Here is a 21,439-nt window from a genome sequence, read left to right as displayed (position 1 = left end):
CATGCATAACATTTATTTTATTTTTTACTTATGGGTGGTCCCGGGAATCGAACCGACCAACTGATGAGTTGGTCAAGCAACTACAAAGAAGAGTACAAACGGATTGAGCTATTACTCTATTCAACATGATCTATTGAGACGAGTTAAAGCAAAGACAAGTGATGAAAACTGAATCAAGCCATCAAAATGTAGAACACATTAAAACAATAGTTTGATTGTTGCAATCTGATCCAGGTAGTTGTCTTCATCAGTTTATTTACTGAAACGTTTATTTTTGCAGGGAAGGCCCACTGAGACCAAAGTCTCTTTTTTCAAAGAAAGCCCTGCTTCACAGAATTGCAGAGGACATAATAAGGAACCAGTGATGAGAATTACAGCAGACAAAGGAGAAATACAACAATACAAAATGTTTAAAAAAATATGTACATTTGTCTGAGAACAGGTCATCTATCAATACCCTAAAATGCCCAAAAGGCACTAGTGCAATGGTTGAACATAAATACTGACATTACAGTATTTGCGGCCTATCTCTGAATTCTTAATAGATGTTGTGTTGTTCCCAAGACAACCACTGGGTGGCATTGTTGTGTTGTTCCCAGGACAACCACTGGGTGGCATTGTTGTGTTGTTCCCAGGACTTAACTGTATTTGCAACAATCTCCTAGGACTCATCCATAGGCTCATCACCATCTGTCTTGAAAAGAGCTTCAAACAGGAAGAGGTTGTTCTGTGCCTCTTCATGAACTCTTTCAAAACTGCCTGATTGTTGTCCTCCTTCAAACGGATGACAAAGTTCTGTAAGATGGTGAGCAGTGGGAGGGCGTACTCTATAACGCTCTGGGTGCTCTGTGTTCGCTTATCCTCATAGGCAAAGCCACCAGTATGCATGCCGAACACTCGACCAAGGTCATCGAAGACTGGAGAGCCAGAAGATCCATGGAAGAAGGAGGTGTTATAGGTCACAAAGTCGTCCTTCTCCTGCATCACCTCATGATAGCGCTTTTTGTTTTTTTTTTAATTTCGTCATTTATTGTGAAGATTGCATGTCCGTTTTCCCGTTTATATTTATTCGCAGCCTCCTCTCTTATCTCACTGCCAATGATGGAGGTGGGTTCCATTTGTTTCGGTAGTCCACTTGGGTGTCCAATGAGGCAGGCCCCACCGCCTGGTGGAACTTTGCCATATTCACGGAGGAGACCAGGAGGGACCTTTTTCTGTTTTTTCGTATTCAGAGGACATAGCTCCAGTATGGCATAGTCCATGTAATGTTTATTCTGATTTCCATATTCAAAGTCGATCAGCAGGGTTTTGACTTTGAACACGTTCGCATCCAATCCAGTCGGATCTTCGTAGTTGAACTTCACAGACACATCAACAAACAGCTGCATGTTTTTTCTGACATTTTCACCAAACAGATGTGCATTTGTTAGGATGAAGTTATCAAACAGCACGAAGCCTGTCCCCTGAATACTCTGAACATTCCCATCCTTGTCCTGAACACCGCCAACAATCACCTGACAAACGGCGGCACCAAGTTTAATCAATTTCTTCAGTCTGTGAACCTCCGAGAACTTCTGACTGATTTTCCCGAATTCCTGCTTCATCCGATGCAACTCTTCAGGAAATGTCTTCTTCTGGCTGTCCTCCCCCCTACTTTCCATATGCTTCACCAGACCATCAAACTGGTTGAGAAGGATCTTCAATATTTCACCATGGTCTGGCATGGGACTGCATTTCCGATTCTGCTTTCTTTTCGAAGAGGACTCCCCTACATCTGATGTTTCAGTTCTTAGCTTCGATGGAGTCATCTGTGTGGTGTCTCCTTCAGAGGTTACAAGGGGTTTTATTGTGGAGTCAGATGTTTCCATCTTAGTTGCCATTTTCTCGTTGTATTTTGTCAGACAGATTTCAAAGTTTCGACCGTTCAGTTTTTTAGCTATTTGCCCCATTGAAAACTTGCTCCCTGTTGATCGCTCAGAGAGCTGACATTTTTGTTCAAACACAATGTTTGAGAAGCGTCCATCATTTTGTAGAGCCTTCTCCACTTCCTCCTTCTGTTTTGCATAGATACATAGAGGTCCGTAGGACTGAAGTTGTTTGTTTATAAGTATTGGTTTTGATTTGCTGTTTTTCCCTCCTGTTGTCTCAACAGAGAAAGTTACATAATTGTCTGTTTCTTCATCCGTGTCCCCTGCAGTTTCACCTGTGGCATGTGTGACAGTGTCAATAGTGAGAATGTCATCCTTTTTGATCAGCCAACATGGAAAGTGCTTCACTATGTACCCCTTACAACTCTTGATGACAATGTCTTTCCCTTTCATTGTCTTCTTGTCCATTTGGTCCATGAATGTGTCATTAGTTTCAAGTGCTCTCAGTATTGTTCCAGGTTTGGTGCAGGTGATTTCCTGTTTGAATATGTTATGAGTTGGGAAACTGAAGGAGAATGAGTGACAGTGTTCCGTTTGTGGATAAACCTATAAAAGAAAATCTAATATTGATTTTGGCATCGACATTCTTCTGTTACTGACGTTACTAAAATGGTGAGCATAAAGTACTCTGAGATACGTGGCATGCAGAGTCCTCATATTAATAAACAGTGTAAATATATAGACACAAGATAAATAAATAAAAATAAATTGGTCATTTAGCAGACGCTCTTATCCAGAGCGACTTACAGGAGCAATTAGGGTTAAGTGCCTTGCTCAAGGGCACATCGACAGGTTTTTCACCTAGTCGGCTCGGGGATTAGAACCAGCGACCTTTTGGTTACTGGCACAACGCTCTTAACCACTAAGCTACCACTAAGATCCCTCTGTCATTGATGCTGATGATACTTTTGATGATGATACTAAAACAAAAATAACTTCACTTACATTGCTCTCAAGCGACTCAGACTTCACCATGGCTGCCATTGGACCTGTGAAATGACCTGTGAAATTATTCAACGTTATTTATTAAGTCCATTGCGGTTGATAAGAGGGTCATTCCATCAATAGTGCCTTTTGGGTAATTCGGGCTAATTGTAACAGTGTCATAAAGAGCACGTTCAACTTAATAAAAAAACATGTTTTCCCATCTCAAGAGGTTGAAGGTCGACTCAGTGAAATGACCTAGCTAGGAGCAGCTGACTAGGGATCCCCTTTCCCCAGCTCACCTGCTTTTACACTTTTTTTTTTTTTTTTTTTTTTTCCGGAAGTTTCTCCGTATTAAAATGAGAGTTCAGTTCACGTACGAAACAGAGATTATCTTAAAATGAGGGACAAATGTAAATTTCATCACGTTAAATAATTAGAAATCTTCAAAAAATGACTGTCAAAGCAACAAAGTAATTAGGCTTTACAATGATGGTCAAAAAGTGGCGAAATGTTTGGGTTAAGTGGGTTCAAATCTTCCTAGAAATAGAAAAAAACATAAGGAGGGACATGTAAAATGCTGTCTTTATTTTAGCAAGTCTTTATTCATATTAAAAATCGGATTTATTGAATTTTCCATTTGGGACTATATCAAAGCACAGTTATTTTAATATAACAGGCTTTTTAAAATGCAATATTGTTGCACATTTCTACTTAAAATAAGGAAAATGGAGGATAGATCAACAACATTGTAGTTACTCCACAATACTAGTATTATATAAATGTTTAGTAACCTACCTGTGTTACTGCGTTGTTGATCTGAGACCTGTGTTGAAAGAGGAAGTTGTGGCAGTGATCATTGCTTTCATAGCTGTACGTACGTATGTATGTTTTATACCTGCGCAATGATACGTATTATTAGACACACCCTGTGGAAAGGTACTGGCTAAACCAAGGTCAACATTTGTTGTTAGCAACTACTGCCTTCATTACTAACACTTTATGATAGACTATCAACTGGACATCCTCATGCCAACCTGTTTCAATGTGATAAGACAGCTGGCGTACTATTCAAATACCTTCCATACTCATCATAGTCCTAATCGATAGAGTAAACATGCTAGGTCACTTCCCTGAGCATGAATCATAAAGTCAGCTGAACAGGTGCTAGAAACCGCTTTAGCCCTCAATGTTATTAGAACTTACTGTCCCAATGAATTTAACATCATTTAATGGACTCAACAAAAGAAAGTTTACAGTTTGAACAAAAATAAACACAACCACATATCAATTATAACATGGGTTCTCACTACATCAGTAGACTAGTTTTCACTTGTCTTGACAGGTCAAATGTGATTTGAATGGGGACCACATTTGGATCTCTCTTTCCCTTTGTTTTAGAACATTTAGTCAAACACACTTTCCTCCTTGTATATGTACCAACTCATCATTATAATTTTATGAATTACCTGATATAAAGACATAAACACTAACAACACCAACCTGTACCTGTACCTTTCCCTTCTCATTGTATCTTTATCATAGAAACCTCACAGCCTACGATAACAGTCCTACTGTCAGTGACAATGTAGACTAGTTCACCTCACAGCCTACGATAACAGTCCTACTGTCAGTGACAATGTAGACTAGTTCACCTCACAGCCTACGATAGCCAGCCGACTGGCAAATGTCTTAAGTCGACAGCAAATTTGTACTTTACATGGGTTACGCTTTTAAGCAAATGTAAATTGAGCAGAGATGACTATTTTATTTTTATAGTGAGAATAAGATAATCAACTTTTGTGATACTGCATGTGTGTGTGTGCCTACCTGACTGTGTGTGTTTCTCTGTCTGCATACCTACCTGACTGTGTGTGTGTCTCTGTCTGCATACCTACCTGACTGTGTGTGTTTCTCTGTCTGCATACCTACCTGACTGTGTGTGTGTCTCTGTCTGCATACCTACCTGACTGTGTGTGTTTCTCTGTCTGCATACCTACCTGACTGTGTGTGTTTCTCTGTCTGCATACCTACCTGACTGTGTGTGTTTCTCTGTCTGCATACCTACCTGACTGTGTGTCTCTGTCTGCATACCTACCTGACTGTGTGTGTTTCTCTGTCTGCATACCTACCTGACTGTGTGTGTGTCTCTGTCTGCATACCTACCTGACTGTGTGTGTTTCTCTGTCTGCATACCTACCTAACTGTGTGTGTTTCTCTGTCTGAATACCTACCTGACTGTGTGTGTTTTCTCTGTCTGCATACTCTACCTGACTGTGTGTGTCTCTGTCTGCATACCTACCTGACTGTGTGTGTGTCTCTGTCTGCATACCTACCTGACTGTGTGTGTTTCTCTGTCTGAATACCTACCTGACTGTGTGTGTTTCTCTGTCTGAATACCTACCTGACTGTGTGTGTTTCTCTGTCTGCATACCTACCTGACTGTGTGTGTGTCTCTGTCTGCATACCTACCTGACTGTGTGTGTGTGTCTCTGTCTGCATACCCACCTGACTGTGTGTGTGTCTCTGTCTGTATACCTACCTGACTGTGTGTGTGTCTCTGTCTGCATACCTACCCGACTGTGTATGTGTCTCTGTCTGCATACCCACCTGACTGTGTGTGTGTCTCTGTCTGTATACCTACCTGACTGTGTGTGTGTCTCTGTCTGCATACCTACCTGACTGTGTGTGTTTCTCTGTCTGAATACCTACCTGACTGTGTGTGTTTCTCTGTCTGCATACCTACCTGACTGTGTGTGTCTCTGTCTGAATACCTACCTGACTGTGTATGTTTCTCTGTCTGAATACCTACCTGACTGTGTGTGTGTCTCTGTCTGCATACCTACCTGACTGTGTGTGTGTCTCTGTCTGCATACCTACCTGACTGTGTGTGTGTCTCTGTCTGCATACCTGCCTGACTGTGTGTGTGTCTCTGTCTGCATACCTACCCGACTGTGTATGTATCTCTGTCTGCATACCTACCTGACTGTGTGTGTGTCTCTGCCTGTATACCTACCTGACTGTGTGTGTGTCTCTGTCTGCATACCTACCTGACTGTGTGTGTTTCTCTGTCTGAATACCTACCTGACTGTGTGTGTTTCTCTGTCTGCATACCTACCTGACTGTGTGTGTGTCTCTGTCTGAATACCTACCTGACTGTGTATGTTTCTCTGTCTGAATACCTACCTGACTGTGTGTGTGTCTATGTCTGCATACCTACCTGACTGTGTGTGTGTCTCTGTCTGCATACCTACCTGACTGTGTGTGTGTCTCTGTCTGAATACCTACCTGACTGTGTGTGTTTCTCTGTCTGAATATCTACCTGACTGTGTGTGTTTCTCTGTCTGAATACCTACCTGACTGTGTGTGTTTCTCTGTCTGAATACCTACCTGACTGTGTGTGTTTCTCTGTCTGCATACCTACCTGACTGTGTGTGTTTCTCTGTCTGCATACCTGCCTGACTGTGTGTGTGTCTCTGTCTGAATACCTACCTGACTGTGTGTGTTTCTCTGTCTGAATACCTACCTGACTGTGTGTGTTTCTCTGTCTGAATATCTACCTGACTGTGTGTGTGTCTCTGTCTGCATAACTACCTGACTGTGTGTGTGTCTCTGTCTGCATAGCTACCTGACTGTGTGTGTGTCTCTGTCTGCATACCTACCTGACTGTGTGTGTTTCTCTGTCTGCATACCTACCTGACTGTGTGTGTGTCTCTGTCTGAATACCTACCTGACTGTGTGTGTGTCTCTGTCTGCATACCTACCTGACTGTGTGTGTGTCTCTGTCTGCATACCTACCTGACTGTGTGTGTGTCTCTGTCTGCATACCTACCTGACTGTGTGTGTCTCTGTCTGCATACCTACCTGACTGTGTGTGTGTCTCTGTCTGCATACCTACCTGACTGTGTGTGTTTCTCTGTCTGAATACCTACCTGACTGTGTGTGTTTCTCTGTCTGAATACCTACCTGACTGTGTGTGTTTCTCTGTCTGAATACCTACCTGACTGTGTGTGTGTCTCTGTCTGCATACCTACCTGACTGTGTGTGTGTCTCTGTCTGCATACCCACCTGACTGTGTGTGTGTCTCTGTCTGTATACCTACCTGAATGTGTGTGTGTCTCTGTCTGCATACCTACCCGACTGTGTATGTGTCTCTGTCTGCATACCCACCTGACTGTGTGTGTGTCTCTGTCTGTATACCTACCTGACTGTGTGTGTGTCTCTGTCTGCATACCTACCTGACTGTGTGTGTTTCTCTGTCTGAATACCTACCTGACTGTGTGTGTTTCTCTGTCTGCATACCTACCTGACTGTGTGTGTGTCTCTGTCTGAATACCTACCTGACTGTGTATGTTTCTCTGTCTGAATACCTACCTGACTGTGTGTGTGTCTCTGTCTGCATACCTACCTGACTGTGTGTGTGTCTCTGTCTGCATACCTACCTGACTGTGTGTGTGTGTCTCTGTCTGCATACCTGCCTGACTGTGTGTGTGTCTCTGTCTGCATACCTACCCGACTGTGTATGTTTCTCTGTCTGCATACCTACCTGACTGTGTGTGTGTCTCTGCCTGTATACCTACCTGACTGTGTGTGTGTCTCTGTCTGCATACCTACCTGACTGTGTGTGTTTCTCTGTCTGAATACCTACCTGACTGTGTGTGTTTCTCTGTCTGCATACCTACCTGACTGTGTGTGTGTCTCTGTCTGAATACCTACCTGACTGTGTATGTTTCTCTGTCTGAATACCTACCTGACTGTGTGTGTGTCTCTGTCTGCATACCTACCTGACTGTGTGTGTGTCTCTGTCTGCATACCTACCTGACTGTGTGTGTGTCTCTGTCTGAATACCTACCTGACTGTGTGTGTTTCTCTGTCTGAATATCTACCTGACTGTGTGTGTTTCTCTGTCTGAATACCTACCTGACTGTGTGTGTTTCTCTGTCTGAATACCTACCTGACTGTGTGTGTTTCTCTGTCTGCATACCTACCTGACTGTGTGTGTTTCTCTGTCTGCATACCTGCCTGACTGTGTGTGTGTCTCTGTCTGAATACCTACCTGACTGTGTGTGTTTCTCTGTCTGAATACCTACCTGACTGTGTGTGTTTCTCTGTCTGAATATCTACCTGACTGTGTGTGTGTCTCTGTCTGCATACCTACCTGACTGTGTGTGTGTCTCTGTCTGCATACCTACCTGACTGTGTGTGTGTCTCTGTCTGCATACCTACCTGACTGTGTGTGTTTCTCTGTCTGCATACCTACCTGACTGTGTGTTTCTCTGTCTGCATACCTACCTGACTGTGTGTGTGTCTCTGTCTGCATACCTACCTGACTGTGTGTGTGTCTCTGTCTGCATACCTACCTGACTGTGTGTGTGTCTCTGTCTGCATACCTACCTGACTGTGTGTGTTTCTCTGTCTGCATACCTACCTGACTGTGTGTGTGTCTCTGTCTGAATACCTACCTGACTGTGTGTGTTTCTCTGTCTGAATACCTACCTGACTGTGTGTGTTTCTCTGTCTGAATATCTACCTGACTGTGTGTGTTTCTCTGTCTGAATACCTACCTGACTGTGTGTGTTTCTCTGTCTGCATACCTACCTGACTGTGTGTGTTTCTCTGTCTGCATACCTGCCTGACTGTGTGTGTCTCTGTCTGCATACCTACCTGACTGTGTGTGTTTCTGTCTGCATACCTACCTGACTGTGTGTGTTTCTCTGTCTGCATACCTACCTGACTGTGTGTGTCTCTGTCTGCATACCTACCTGACTGTGTGTGTTTCTCTGTCTGTATACCTACCTGACTGTGTGTGTTTCTCTGTCTGCATACCTACCTGACTGTGTGTTTCTCTGTCTGCATACCTGCCTGACTGTGTGTGTCTCTGTCTGCATACCTACCTGACTGTGTGTGTTTCTCTGTCTGCATACCTACCTGACTGTGTGTGTTTCTCTGTCTGCATACCTACCTGACTGTGTGTGTGTCTCTGTCTTAGTATATATATATATAATATTCTTTTGCCTTATGATCTCAGAGTCTTTCACGTGCCTTTTTGCCAACTCCAGGCGTGCTCTCATGTGCGTTTTTCTCAGGAGTGGCTTCTGTTTGGCACCCCTCCCATAAAGCCCAGATTGGTGTCGCGCTGTAGAGACTATTGTCCTTCTGGCAGGTTCTCCCTTCTCAGCCAAGGAACTCTGTAGTTCTGGCAGAGTGGTCATTGGGTTCTTGGTCACCTCAATTTCCATATGATGGAGCCTGTGCTCTTGGAAACTTTCAACATTCTAGCAATTGTTTTATACCCTCCCCCAGATAGATATATGCCTCATTACAATTCTCGGAGATCTACGGACAGTTCCATGGACTTCCTGGTATAGTTTCTGCTCTGAGATGCACTATCAACTGTGGGAACTTACAGTACCAGTCAAGAGTTTGGACACACCTACTCATTCAAGGATTTTTCTTTATTTTTTACTATTTTCTACATTGTAGAATAATAGTGAAGACATCAAAACTATGAAATAACACATATGGAATCATGTAGTGACCAAAAAAGTGTTAAACAAATCTAAATATATTTTAGAATTTATATTCTTCAAAGTAGCCACCCTTTGCCTTGATGACAGCTTTGCACACTCTTGGCATTCTCCCAACCAGCTTCATGAGGTAGTCACCTGGAATGCATTTCAATTAACAGGTGTGCCTTCTTAAAAGTTAATTTGTGGAATTTCTTTCCTTCTTAATATGTTTGAGCCAATCAGTTGTGTTGTGACAAGGTATACAGAAGATAGCCCTATTTCTTTGTAAGGACGCTGGGAGACGAGAAGCAAGAATGGACGGAAGACAATGGACAAAACAACATCAAACTGAGGAACAGACAGATATAGGGGAGGTCATTAAACAGTGATGAAGTCCCGGTGAGTCCCATAATTAAGTGCAGGTGCACGTAACGATGGTGGCAGGTATGCGTAATGATGAGTGAACTGGTGACAACGAGCGCCAGAGAGGGGGAGCGGGAGTAGACGTGACACTCTAGGCATTCTCTCAACCAGCTTCACCTGGAATGCTTTTTTAACAGTCTTGAAGGAGTTCCCACATATGCTGGGCACTTGTTGGCTGCTTTTCCTTCACTCAGGTCCAACTCATCCCAAACCATCTCAATTGGGTTGAGGTCAGGGGATTGTGGAGGCCAGGTCATCTGATGCAGCACTCCATCACTCTCTTTCTTGGTTAAATAGCCCTTACACAGCCTTGAGGTGTGTTTTGGGTCATTGTCCTGTTGAAAAACAAATGATAGTCCCACTAAGCGCAAACCAGATGGGATGGCATATCGCTGCAGAATGCTGTGGTAGCCATGCTCGTTAAGTGTGCCTTGAATTCTAAATAAACACTGACAGTGTCACCAGCAAAGCACCCCCCACACCATCACACCTCCTCCTCCATGCTTCACGGTGGGAACAAAACATGCAGAGATCATCCGTACACCTACTCTGCGTCTCACAAAGACACAGCGGTTGGAACCAAAATCTCACATTTGGACTCCAGACCAAAGGACAGATTTCCACTGGTCTAATGTCCATTGCTTGTGTTTCTTGGCCCAAGCAGGTCTCTTCTTATTATTGGTGTCCTTTAGTAGTGGTTTCTTTGCAGCACTCGACCATGAAGGCCTGATTCACGCATTCTCCTCTGAACAGTTGATGTTGAGATGTGTCTGTTACTTGAACTCTGTGAAGCATTTATTTGGGCTGCAATTTCTGAGGCTGGTAACTCTAATGAACTTATGCTCTGCTGCAGATGTAACTCTGGGTCTTCCTTTCCTGTGGCCGTCCTCATGAGAGCCAGTTTCATCATAGCGCTTTGATGGTTTTTTGACTGCACTTGAAGAAACATTTAAAGTTCTTGAAATGTTCCGTATTGACTGACCTTCATGTCTTATAGTAATGATGGACTGTCATTTCTCTTTGCTTATTTGAGCTGTTCTTGCAATAATATGGACTTGGTCTTTCACCAAATAGAGCTATCTTCTGTATACCACCCCCTACCTTTTCACAACACAACTGATCGGCTCAAACGCATTAAGAAGGAAAGAAATTCCACAAATTAACTTTTTAAGAAGGCACACCTGTTAATTGAAATCCATTCCAGGTGACTACCTCTTGAACCTGGTTGAGAGAATGCCAAGAGTGAGCAAAGCTGCCATCAAGGCAAAGGGTGGCTATTTGAAGAATCTCAAATATGAAATATATTTTGATTTGTTTAACACTTTTTTGTTACTACATGATTCCATATGTGTTATTTCATAGTTTTGATGTCTTCACTATTATTCTACAATGTAGAAAATAGTAAAAATAAAGAAAAACCCTGGAATGAGTGGGTGTGTCCAAACTTTTGACTGGTACTGTATATAGACATGTGTTTCTTTCTAAATCATGTTCAAACAATTGAATTGGCCACAGGTGGACTCCAATCAAGTTCTAGTGATCTCAAGGATGATCAAAGGAAATTGGATGCACCTGAGCTCTATTTGGAGCGTCATAGCAAAGGGTCTGAACACTTTCTGAAGGCTCTGTATATGTTTCCAGCTCATGCATAGCAATATAGCATGTGCTTTTATAATATAATATATGCCATTTAGCAGACACTTTTATCCACAAAAGATACATTTCTCTCATTTAAAAAATAATGCATAAAGCTGTCAATAATTATCTATTACTTTTATTATTAGCTGAAAACAAAACATGTATTGATCAATACTTAAAATGAATGTGTTATAAACATTATACTGACCATGCTATCGTTAGGCTCAGGCATCTTCATCTTCTCCATCTTTGGAGCCATTTGGTCTGACGGTGAATCACTCTGAAACAGAAAAATAACAGGAATTTGAAGGTTCTAAAGAAAATAAAATATTGACTTTTAGAACATGAAATACCATGTTTATCATGATAATATGGATACACATTCGCTATATATACAAAAGTATGTGAACACCCCTTCAAATGAGTGGATTTGGGCTATGCCCGGTCAACTGTAAGCGCTATTATTGTGAAGTGGAAACGTCTAGGAGCAACAACAGCTCAGCAGCGAAGTTGTAGGCCACAAAAGCTCACAGAACGGGACCGCTGAGTGCTGAAGCACGTAGCACGTAAAAATAATCTGTCCTCGGTTGCACCACTCACTACAGAGTTTCAAACTGCCTCTGGAAGCAACGTCAGCATAAGAACTGTTCGCGGAGCTTCAAGAAATGGTTTTCATGGCCGAGCAGCCGCATACAAGCCTAAGATTACATTTTAGTCATTTAGCAGACGCTCTTATCCAGAGCGACTTACAGTTAGTGAGTGCATACATTTTTTCATACTGGCCCCGTAGGAAACGAACCCCACAACCCTGGCGCTGCAAAGTGCCATGCTCTACCAACTGAGCTACAGGATGCACCATGTGCAATGTCGGGCGCGGGCTGGAGTGGTGTAAAGCTTGCCGCCATTGGACTCTGGAGCAGTGGAAACGCGTCTTTGGAGTGATGAATCCGGCTTCACCATCTGGTAGTCTGGACAAATCTGGGTTTAGTGGATGCCAGGAGAACGCTATCTGCCCGAATGCATAATGCTAACTGTAAAGTTTGGTGGAGGAGGAATAATGGTCTGGGGCTGTTTTTCATGGTTCGGGCTAGGCCCTTTAGTTCCAGTGAAGGGAAATCTTAACGCTACAGCATACAATGACATTCTAGACGATTCTGTGCTTCCAACTTTGTGGCAACAGTTCGGGAAGGACCTTTCCTGTTTCAGCATGACAATGCCCCCGTGCACAAAGCCAGGTCCATACAGAAATGATTTGTCGAGATCGGTGTGGAAGAACTTGACCGGCCTGCACAGAGCCCTGACCTCAACCCCATCGAACACCTTTGGAATGAATTGGAATGCCGACTGCGAGCCATTCCTAATCGCCCAAAATCAGTGCCCGACCTCACTAATGCTCTTGTGGCTGAATGGAAGCAAGTCCCTGCAGCAATGTTCCAACATCTAGTGGAAAGCCTTCCCAGAAGAGTGGAGGCTGTTTTAGCAGCAAAGGGGGGGACTAACTCCATATTAATGCCCATGATTTTGGAATGAGATGTTTGATGAACAGGTGTCCACATACTTTTGATCATGTAGCGTATCAATTACATTCTCCCATAATTGTCATTCATATTAGTCATCCTGAACAACAACTTAGATTTTTGAACAAAAAAAAAAGTAAATATGATGCTTTTATTATTATTTTATTTATTTAATGTGACCCATCAAAAACTAAAACTAAAATAATGTATTTTACACAATGGAGCACTTTGTCAGTTTACAGTAAAGAAAACTGAATTGTAGTGCAGCTTACATAAGATAACGAACATGAACATGATTAAAAGATAAACACATTAACTTATTAACTTACATTGCTGTCAAGAGGCTCTGGTTTCACCTTGGCTGCCATTGGACCTGTGAAATCATTAATCAACAAATATTATTTAATATTTTACGATTGATAATAACAGGTCGATTTTTTTATAAAGAACAAAATACAACAAGATAAACCAGTACCTTTCTTCTCTCTTTCAATGAGTTAAATTGAATGACTCCAACTAGTTGCAAAGTAAATTGTGATTGTAGATTGTCTACAACTATGGCATCCATTTACATGTATAGGTTTATTTATTCTGCAATTAGAAGTGACTGGCACAAACAAGTGAAAACAATTATTTCAAGAAAGGAATTGATTGATAAACAGAGGCCTGCGATGACCATCATAGTGGGACCAGCATCACCACAATGCCAAAGACTTGAGACTTTGCTTTCTTCAAACTAGGAGTGCTACGTTGTTCTAATTCTGATTCTGGTGTTTCTTTATTGAAGTCAAGCTCAACTTCTGTTGACCATTCATGTAATGCTGTTGTGTTCACCTGATGTACAGACCACTGATGTTCTACTGTTGTGGTTCATGATGATGATACTGTCTTGGTGTTTGAAGAAGAGAAAGCCCAGTGAGCAAGATTGGTTAAGAGTTATCTTTTCAACCAAAAAGGTGTATTTTCAATGTCTTGTGGACATACTGAGGACTCATTTTACTTTTGTGCTCTCGTTTCTGAAACGACGGATCAGGATGGTGGATCAGGATGGTGGGTCAGGATGGTAGGTCAGGATGATGGATCAGGATGGTGTGTCAGGATGATGGATCAGGATGATGGATCAGGATGGTGTGTCAGGATGGTGGATCAGGATGGTGGGTCAGGATGGTGTGTCAGGATGGTGGATCAGGATGGTGGGTCAGGATGGTGGGTCAGGATGGTGGGTCAGGATGGTAGGTCAGGCGGTGGATCGGATGGATCGGGATGGTGGATCGGGATGGTGGGTCAGATGGTGGATCAGGACGGTGGGTCAGGATGGTGGGTCAGGATGGTGGGTCAGGATGGTGGGTCAGGGCGGTGGGTCAGGATGGTAGGTCAGGGCGGTGGATCGGGATGGTGGATCGGGATGGTGGATCGGGATGGTGGGTCAGGATGGTGGATCAGGATGGTGGGTCAGGATGGTGGGTCAGGATGGTAGTTCAGGGTGGTGGATCAGGATGGTGGGTCAGGATGGTGGGTCAGGACGGTGGATCAGGATGATGAATCAGGATAGTGGATCAGGATGGTGGATCAGGATGGTGGTTCAGGATGGTGGGTCAGGATGGTTGGTCAGGATGGTGGGTCAGGCGGTGGGTCAGGATGGTAGGTCAGGGCGGTGGATCGGGATGGTGGATCGGGATGGTGGATCGGGATGGTGGGTCAGGATGGTGGATCAGGATGGTGGGTCAGGATGGTGGGTCAGGATGGTAGTTCAGGTGGTGGATCAGGATGGTGGGTCAGGATGGTGGGTCAGGACGGTGGATCAGGATGGTGGGTCAGGATGGTGGGTCAGGATGGTGTGTCAGGATGGTGGATCAGGATGGTGGGTCAGGATGGTGGATCAGGATAGTGGGTCAGGATGGTGTGTCAGGATGGTGGATCAGGATGGTGGATCAGGATGGAGGTCAGGATGGTGGGTCAGGATGGTGGGTCAGGATGGTGTGTCAGGATGGTGGATCAGGACGGTGGGTCAGGATGGTAGGTCAGGATGGTGGATCAGGATAGTGGGTCAGGATGGTGGATCAGGATGGTGGGTCAGGATCGTAGGACAGGATGGTGGATCAGGATGGTGGGTAAGGATGGTGTGTCAGGATGGTGTGTCAGGATGGTGGATCAGGATGGTGGGTCAGGATGGTGGATCAGGATAGTGGGTCAGGGCGGTGGATCAGGATGGTGGGTCAGGATGGTGTGTCAGGATGGTGGATCAGGATGGTGGGTCAGGATGGTAGGTCAGGGCGGTGGATCAGGAAGGTGGATCAGGATGGTGGGTCAGGATGGTGGGTCAGGATGGTGGGTCAGGATGGTGTGTCAGGATGGTGGATCAGGATGGTGGGTCAGGATGGTGGATCAGGATGGTGGGTCAGGATGGTAGGTCAGGGCGGTGGATCAGGAAGGTGATCAGGATGGTGGATCAGGATGGTGGGTCAGGATGGTGGGTCAGGATGGTGGATCAGGATGGTAGGTCAGGATGGTGGGTCAGGATGGTGGATCAGGATGGTAGGGCAGGATGGTGGGTCAGGATGGTGGATCAGGATGGTAGGTCAGGATGGTGGATCAGGATGGTGGGTCAGGATGGTGGGTCAGGATGGTGGATCAGGATGGTGGGTCAGAATGGTGGGTCAGGATGGTGGATCAGAAAGGTGGATCAGGATGGTGGGTCAGGATGGTGGATCAGGATGGTGGATCAGGATGGTGGGTCAGGATGGTGGATCAGGATGGTGGGTCAGGATGGTGGATCAGGATGGTGGATCAGGATGGTGTGTCAGGATGGTGGATCAGGATGGTGGGTCAGGATGGTGGATCAGGATGATGGGTCAGGATGGTGGATCAGGATGGTGGATCAGGATGGTGTGTCAGGATGGTGGATCAGGATGGTGGGTCAGGATGGTGGATCAGGATGGTGGGTCAGGATGGTGGGTCAGGATGGTGGATCAGGACGGTGGGTCAGGATGGTAGGTCAGGATGGTGGATCTGGATGGTGTTTCAGGATGGTGGATCAGGATGGTTGGTCAGGATGGTGGGTCAGGATGGTGGATCAGGATGGTGGTTCAGGATGGTGGGTCAGGATGGTGGGTCAGGATGGTAGGTCAGGGCGGTGGATCGGGATGGTGGATCGGGATGGTGGATCGGGATGGTGGGTCGGGATGGTGGATCAGGACTGTGGGTCAGGATGGTGGGTCAGGATGGTGGGTCAGGATGGTGGGTCAGGGCGGGGGTCAGGATGGTAGGTCAGGGCGGTGGATCGGGATGGTGATCGGGATGGTGGATCGGGATGGTGGGTCAGGGATGGTGGATCAGGATGGTGGGTCAGGATGGTGGGTCAGGATGGTAGTTCAGGGTGGTGGATCAGGATGGTGGGTCAGGATGGTGGGTCAGGACGGTGGATCAGGATGATGGATCAGGATAGTGGATCAGGATGGTGGATCAGGATGGTGGTTCAGGATGGTGGGTCAGGATGGTGGGTCAGGATGGTGGGTCAGGGCGGTGGGTCAGGATGGTAGGTCAGGGCGGTGGATCGGGATGGTGGATCGGGATGGTGGATCGGGATGGTGGGTCAGGATGGTGGATCAGGATGGTGGGTCAGGATGGTGGGTCAGGATGGTAGATCAGGGTGGTGGATCAGGATGGTGGGTCAGGATGGTGGGTCAGGACGGTGGATCAGGATGGTGGGTCAGGATGGTGGGTCAGGATGGTGTGTCAGGATGGTGGATCAGGATGGTGGGTCAGGATGGTGGATCAGGATAGTGGGTCAGGATGGTGTGTCAGGATGGTGGATCAGGATGGTGGATCAGGATGGTAGGTCAGGATGGTGGGTCAGGATGGTGGGTCAGGATGGTGTGTCAGGATGGTGGATCAGGACGGTGGGTCAGGATGGTAGGTCAGGATGGTGGATCAGGATAGTGGGTCAGGATGGTGGATCAGGATGGTGGGTCAGGATCGTAGGACAGGATGGTGGATCAGGATGGTGGGTAAGGATGGTGTGTCAGGATGGTGTGTCAGGATGGTGGGTCAGGATGGTGGATCAGGATGGTGGGTCAGGGCGGTGGATCAGGATGGTGGGTCAGGATGGTGTGTCAGGATGGTGGATCAGGATGGTGGGTCAGGATGGTAGGTCAGGGCGGTGGATCAGGAAGGTGGATCAGGATGGTGGGTCAGGATGGTGGGTCAGGATGGTGGGTCAGGATGGTGGGTCAGGATGGTGGGTCAGGATGGTGGGTCAGGATGGTGGATCAGGATGGTGGGTCAGGATGGTAGGTCAGGCGGTGGAACAGGAAGGTGATCAGGATGGTGGATCAGGATGGTGGGTCAGGATGGTGGGTCAGGATGGTGGATCAGGATGGTAGGTCAGGATGGTGGGTCAGGATGGTGGATCAGGATGGTAGGGCAGGATGGTGGGTCAGGATGGTGGATCAGGATGGTAGGTAGATGGTGGATCAGGATGGTGGTCAGGATGGTGGGTCAGGATGGTGGATCAGGATGGTGGGTCAGAATGGTGGGGTCAGGATGGTGGATCAGAAAGGTGGATCAGGATGGTGGGTCAGGATGGTGGATCAGAGATGGTGGATCAGGATGGTGGATCAGGATGGTGGGTCAGGATGGTGGATCAGGATGGTGGATCAGGATGGTGTTCAGGATGGTGGATCAGGATGGTGGTTCAGGATGGTGGATCAGGATGATGGGTCAGGATGGTGGATCAGGATGGTGGATCAGATGGTGTGTCAGGATGGTGGATCAGATGGTGGGTCAGGATGGTGGATCAGGATGGTGGGTCAGGATGGTGGGTCAGGATGGTGGATCAGGACGGTGGGTCAGGATAGGTAGGTCAGGATGGTGGATCTGGATGGTGTTTCAGGATTGTGGATCAGGATGGTTGGTCAGGATGGTGGGTCAGGATGGTGGATCAGGATGGTGGTTCAGGATGGTGGGTCAGGATGGTGGGTCAGGATGGTAGGTCAGGGCGGTGGATCGGGATGGTGGATCGGGATGGTGGATCGGGATGGTGGGGTCAGGATGGTGGATCAGGATGGTGGGTCAGGATGGTGGGTCAGATGGTAGTTCAGGGTGGTGGATCAGGATGGTGGGTCAGGATGGTAGGTCAGGACGGTGGATCAGGATGGTGGGTCAGGATGGTGTGTCAGGATGGTGGATCAGGATGGTGGGTCAGGATGGTGGATCAGGATGGTGGGTCAGGATGGTGTGTCAGGATGGTGGATCAGGATGGTGGGTCAGGATGGTAGGTCAGGATGGTGGGTCAGGATGGTGGGTCAGGATGGTGTGTCAGGATGGTGGATCAGGATGGTGGGTCAGGATGGTAGGTCAGGATGGTGGATCAGGAAGGTGGTTCAGGATGGTGGATCAGGATGGTAGGTCAGGGCGGCGGATCAGGATGGTGGGTCAGGCTGGTGGGTCAGGATGGTGTGTCAGGATGGTGGATCAGGATGGTGGATCGGGATGGTGGATCGGGATGGTGGGTCGGGATTGTGTGTCAGGATGGTGGGTCAGGATGGTGGGTCAGGATGGTAGGTCAGGATGGTGGATCAGGATGGTGGGTCAGGATGGTGGGTCAGGATGGTGTGTCAGGATGGTGGATCAGGATGGTGGGTCAGGATGGTAGGTCAGGATGGTGGATCAGGATGGTGGGTCAGGATGGTGGATCAGGATGGTAGGTCAGGCGGTGGATCAGGATGGTGGGTCAGGATGGTGGATCAGGATGGTGGGTCAGGATGGTAGGTCAGGGCGGTGGATCAGGAAGGTGGATCAGGATGGTGGATTAGGATGGTGGGTCAGGATGGTGGGTCAGGATGGTGGGTCAGGATGGTGGATCAGGATGGTGGATCAGGATGGTGGGTCAGGATGGTAGGTCAGGATGGTGGGTCAGGATGGTGGATCAGGATGGTAGATCAAGATGGTAGGTCAGGATGGTGGATCATGATGGTGGGTCAGGATGGTGGATCAGGATGGTGGATCAGGATGGTGGGTCAGGACGGTGGGTCAGGACGGTGGGTCAGGACGGTGGGTCAGGATGGTGGATCAAGATGGTAGGTCAGGATGGTGGATCAGGATGGTGGATCAGGACGGTGGGTCAGGATGGTGGGTCAGGATGGTCGTCTACTCATGGGTTCTCACTACATCAGTAGACTAGTTTTCACTTGTCATGACAGGTCAAATGTGATTTGAATGGGGACCACATTTTGGATTCTCTCTTTCCCTTTGTTTTAGAACATTTAGTCAAACACACTTTCCTCCCTGTACATGTTTCATATTATCATGGTTTACTCTCACAAAAAAATTAAAATACATAAACACTAACAACACCAACCTGTACCTGTACCTTTCCCTTCTCATTGTATCTTTATCATAGAAACCTCACAGCCTACGATAACAGTCCTACTGTCAGTGACAATGTAGAGCCTGTTTGTTAATGTTCTATTCAAAAGTATTATGTAAATGTTTAGTAACCTACCTGTGTTACTGCGTTGTTGATCTGAGACCTGTGTTGAAAGAGGAAGTTGTGGCAGTGATCATTGCTTTCATAGCTGTACGTACGTATGTATGTTTTATACCTGCGCAATGATACATATTATTAGACACACCCTGTGGAAAGGTACTGGCTAAACCAAGGTCAACATTTGTTGTTAGCAACTACTGCCTTCATTACTAACACTTTATGATAGACTATCAACTGGACATCCTCATGCCAACCTTTCCCTTCTCATTGTATCTTTATAATAGAAACCTCACAGCCTACGATAACAGTCCTACTGTCAGTGACAATGTAGACTAGTTCACCTCACAGCCTACGATAACAGGCCTACTGTCAGTGACAATGTAGACTAGTTCACCTCACAGCCTACGATAACAGTCCTACTGTCAGTGACAATGTAGACTAGTTCACCTCACAGCCTACGATAACAGGCCTACTGTCAGTGACAATGTAGACTAGTTCACCTCACAGCCTACGATAACAGTCCTACTGTCAGTGACTATGTAGACCAGTTCACCTCACAGCCCACGATAACAGTCCTACTGTCATGACAATGTAGACTAGTTCACCTCACAGCCCTACGATAACAGTCCTACTGTCAGTGACAATGTAGACTAGTTCACCTCACAGCCTACGATAACAGTCCTACTGTCAGTGACAATGTAGACTAGTTCACCTCACAGCCTACGATAACAGTCCTACTGTCAGTGACAATGTAGAGCCAGTTATAAAAAAGGCCGACAGACAAGTTCCTTACTTTCTCCCCCTTCCACTTTCCTCTTCCACTTTTGCGGTAAGGCTGCAATTATTTGGTTGTAATTTTGGGTAGAGCAGACATTTCCATATGTTTTTGTTAGCTGCATGTGCGCATAACTCCACCAGTCCTACCTATGATATCATTTACGAAGATTATACCTTTTTTTAAACATTCTGTCAAAAAATAAAGGTTTTTTGTCAATTAGTATATTTGAATTTAACCACAATATTTGTTGCATTATTTGTTCTGTCGTTTCTGGAGGATTAAATTGAAATTGCAACATAGCCTGTTTGTTAATGTTCTATTCAAAAGTATTATATAAATGTTTAGTAACCTACCTGTGTTACTGCGTTGGTTGATCTGAGACCTGTGTTGAAAGAGGAAGTTCTGTCAGTGATCATTGCTTTCATAGCTGTACGTATTTGCATAAGTACGTATGTTTTTACACATGCGCAATGTTGAATATTAAAAGACACACCCAGTGGAAAGGTACTGGTTAAACCAGGTGCTTTCCCAAAGGACGGGCTCAAAGAAAGCCATTCAACAGAATCCAGAGAGCTGGTTCAGGATTATGATAATTATATTGTCTTGGTGTTTGAGGAAGAGAAATCCCATCAAAATTGGTTTTACACAGCCGGCCCTGACTGGGAGACCCATGGAGTGGTGCATAATTGGCCCAGCATCGTCCGGGTTAGGGGAGGGTTTGGCCAGCTGGGATGTCTTTGTCCCATCGTGCTCTAGCGACTCCTTGTGGCGGGCTGGGCGCCTGCAAGCTGACTTCGGTCGTCAGTTGGACAGTGTTTCCTCCGACATATTGGTGCGGCTTGCTTCCGGGTCAAGCGAGCAGTGTGTCAAGAAGCAGTGCAGCTTGGCAGAGTCGTGTTTCGGACGACGCATGGCTCTCGACCTTCGACTCTCCCTATCTACCTGGCCGGCCGGCCGACTGGCAAATGTCTTAAGTCGACAGCAAATTTGTACTTTACATGGGTTACGCTTTTAAGCAAATGTTAATTGAGCAGAGATGACTATTTTATTTTTATAGTGAGAATAAGATAATCAACTTTTGTGATACTGCATGTGTGTGTGTGTGTGTGTGTGTGCCTACCTGACTGTGTGTTTCTCTGTCTGCATACCTACCTGACTGTGTGTTTCTCTGTCTGCATACCTACCTGACTGTGTGTTTCTCTGTCTGCATACCTACCTGACTGTGTGTGTCTCTG

At 46.0% G+C, this 21,439-nt stretch overlaps 2 protein-coding genes and 1 long non-coding RNA gene across 3 annotated transcripts in view; 1 reads left to right on the top strand and 2 right to left on the bottom strand.

The window, feature by feature from the left end:
• LOC121555419 (beta-2-microglobulin-like) overlaps positions 1-21,439 on the top strand; it is a 44,136-nt gene that overhangs the window by 16,085 nt on the left and 6,612 nt on the right. The gene's annotated exons all lie outside the window — the stretch shown is intronic.
• On the bottom strand, positions 762-2,920 carry LOC121560572 (serine protease FAM111A-like). Its single transcript, XM_045221521.1, has 2 exons — positions 2,874-2,920; positions 762-2,474 (listed from the first exon to the last, which is right to left on the bottom strand). The coding sequence occupies exons 1-2, from the start codon at positions 2,910-2,912 to the stop codon at positions 984-986; spliced, it is 1,530 nt and encodes a 509-aa protein (XP_045077456.1). The 5' UTR covers positions 2,913-2,920; the 3' UTR covers positions 762-983.
• LOC123491265 lies at positions 3,651-20,745 on the bottom strand. Its single transcript, XR_006661264.1, has 3 exons — positions 20,558-20,745; positions 19,442-19,469; positions 3,651-3,678 (listed from the first exon to the last, which is right to left on the bottom strand). It is a non-coding gene; the product is annotated as an uncharacterized LOC123491265 (long non-coding RNA).

The sequence above is a fragment of the Coregonus clupeaformis genome, chromosome 7 (assembly GCF_020615455.1).
Source record: "Coregonus clupeaformis isolate EN_2021a chromosome 7, ASM2061545v1, whole genome shotgun sequence".
Taxonomy (NCBI): domain Eukaryota; kingdom Metazoa; phylum Chordata; class Actinopteri; order Salmoniformes; family Salmonidae; genus Coregonus; species Coregonus clupeaformis.
The sequence above is the reverse complement of the archived record's forward strand: the minus strand, read 5'-3'. Positions and strand labels throughout refer to the sequence as shown.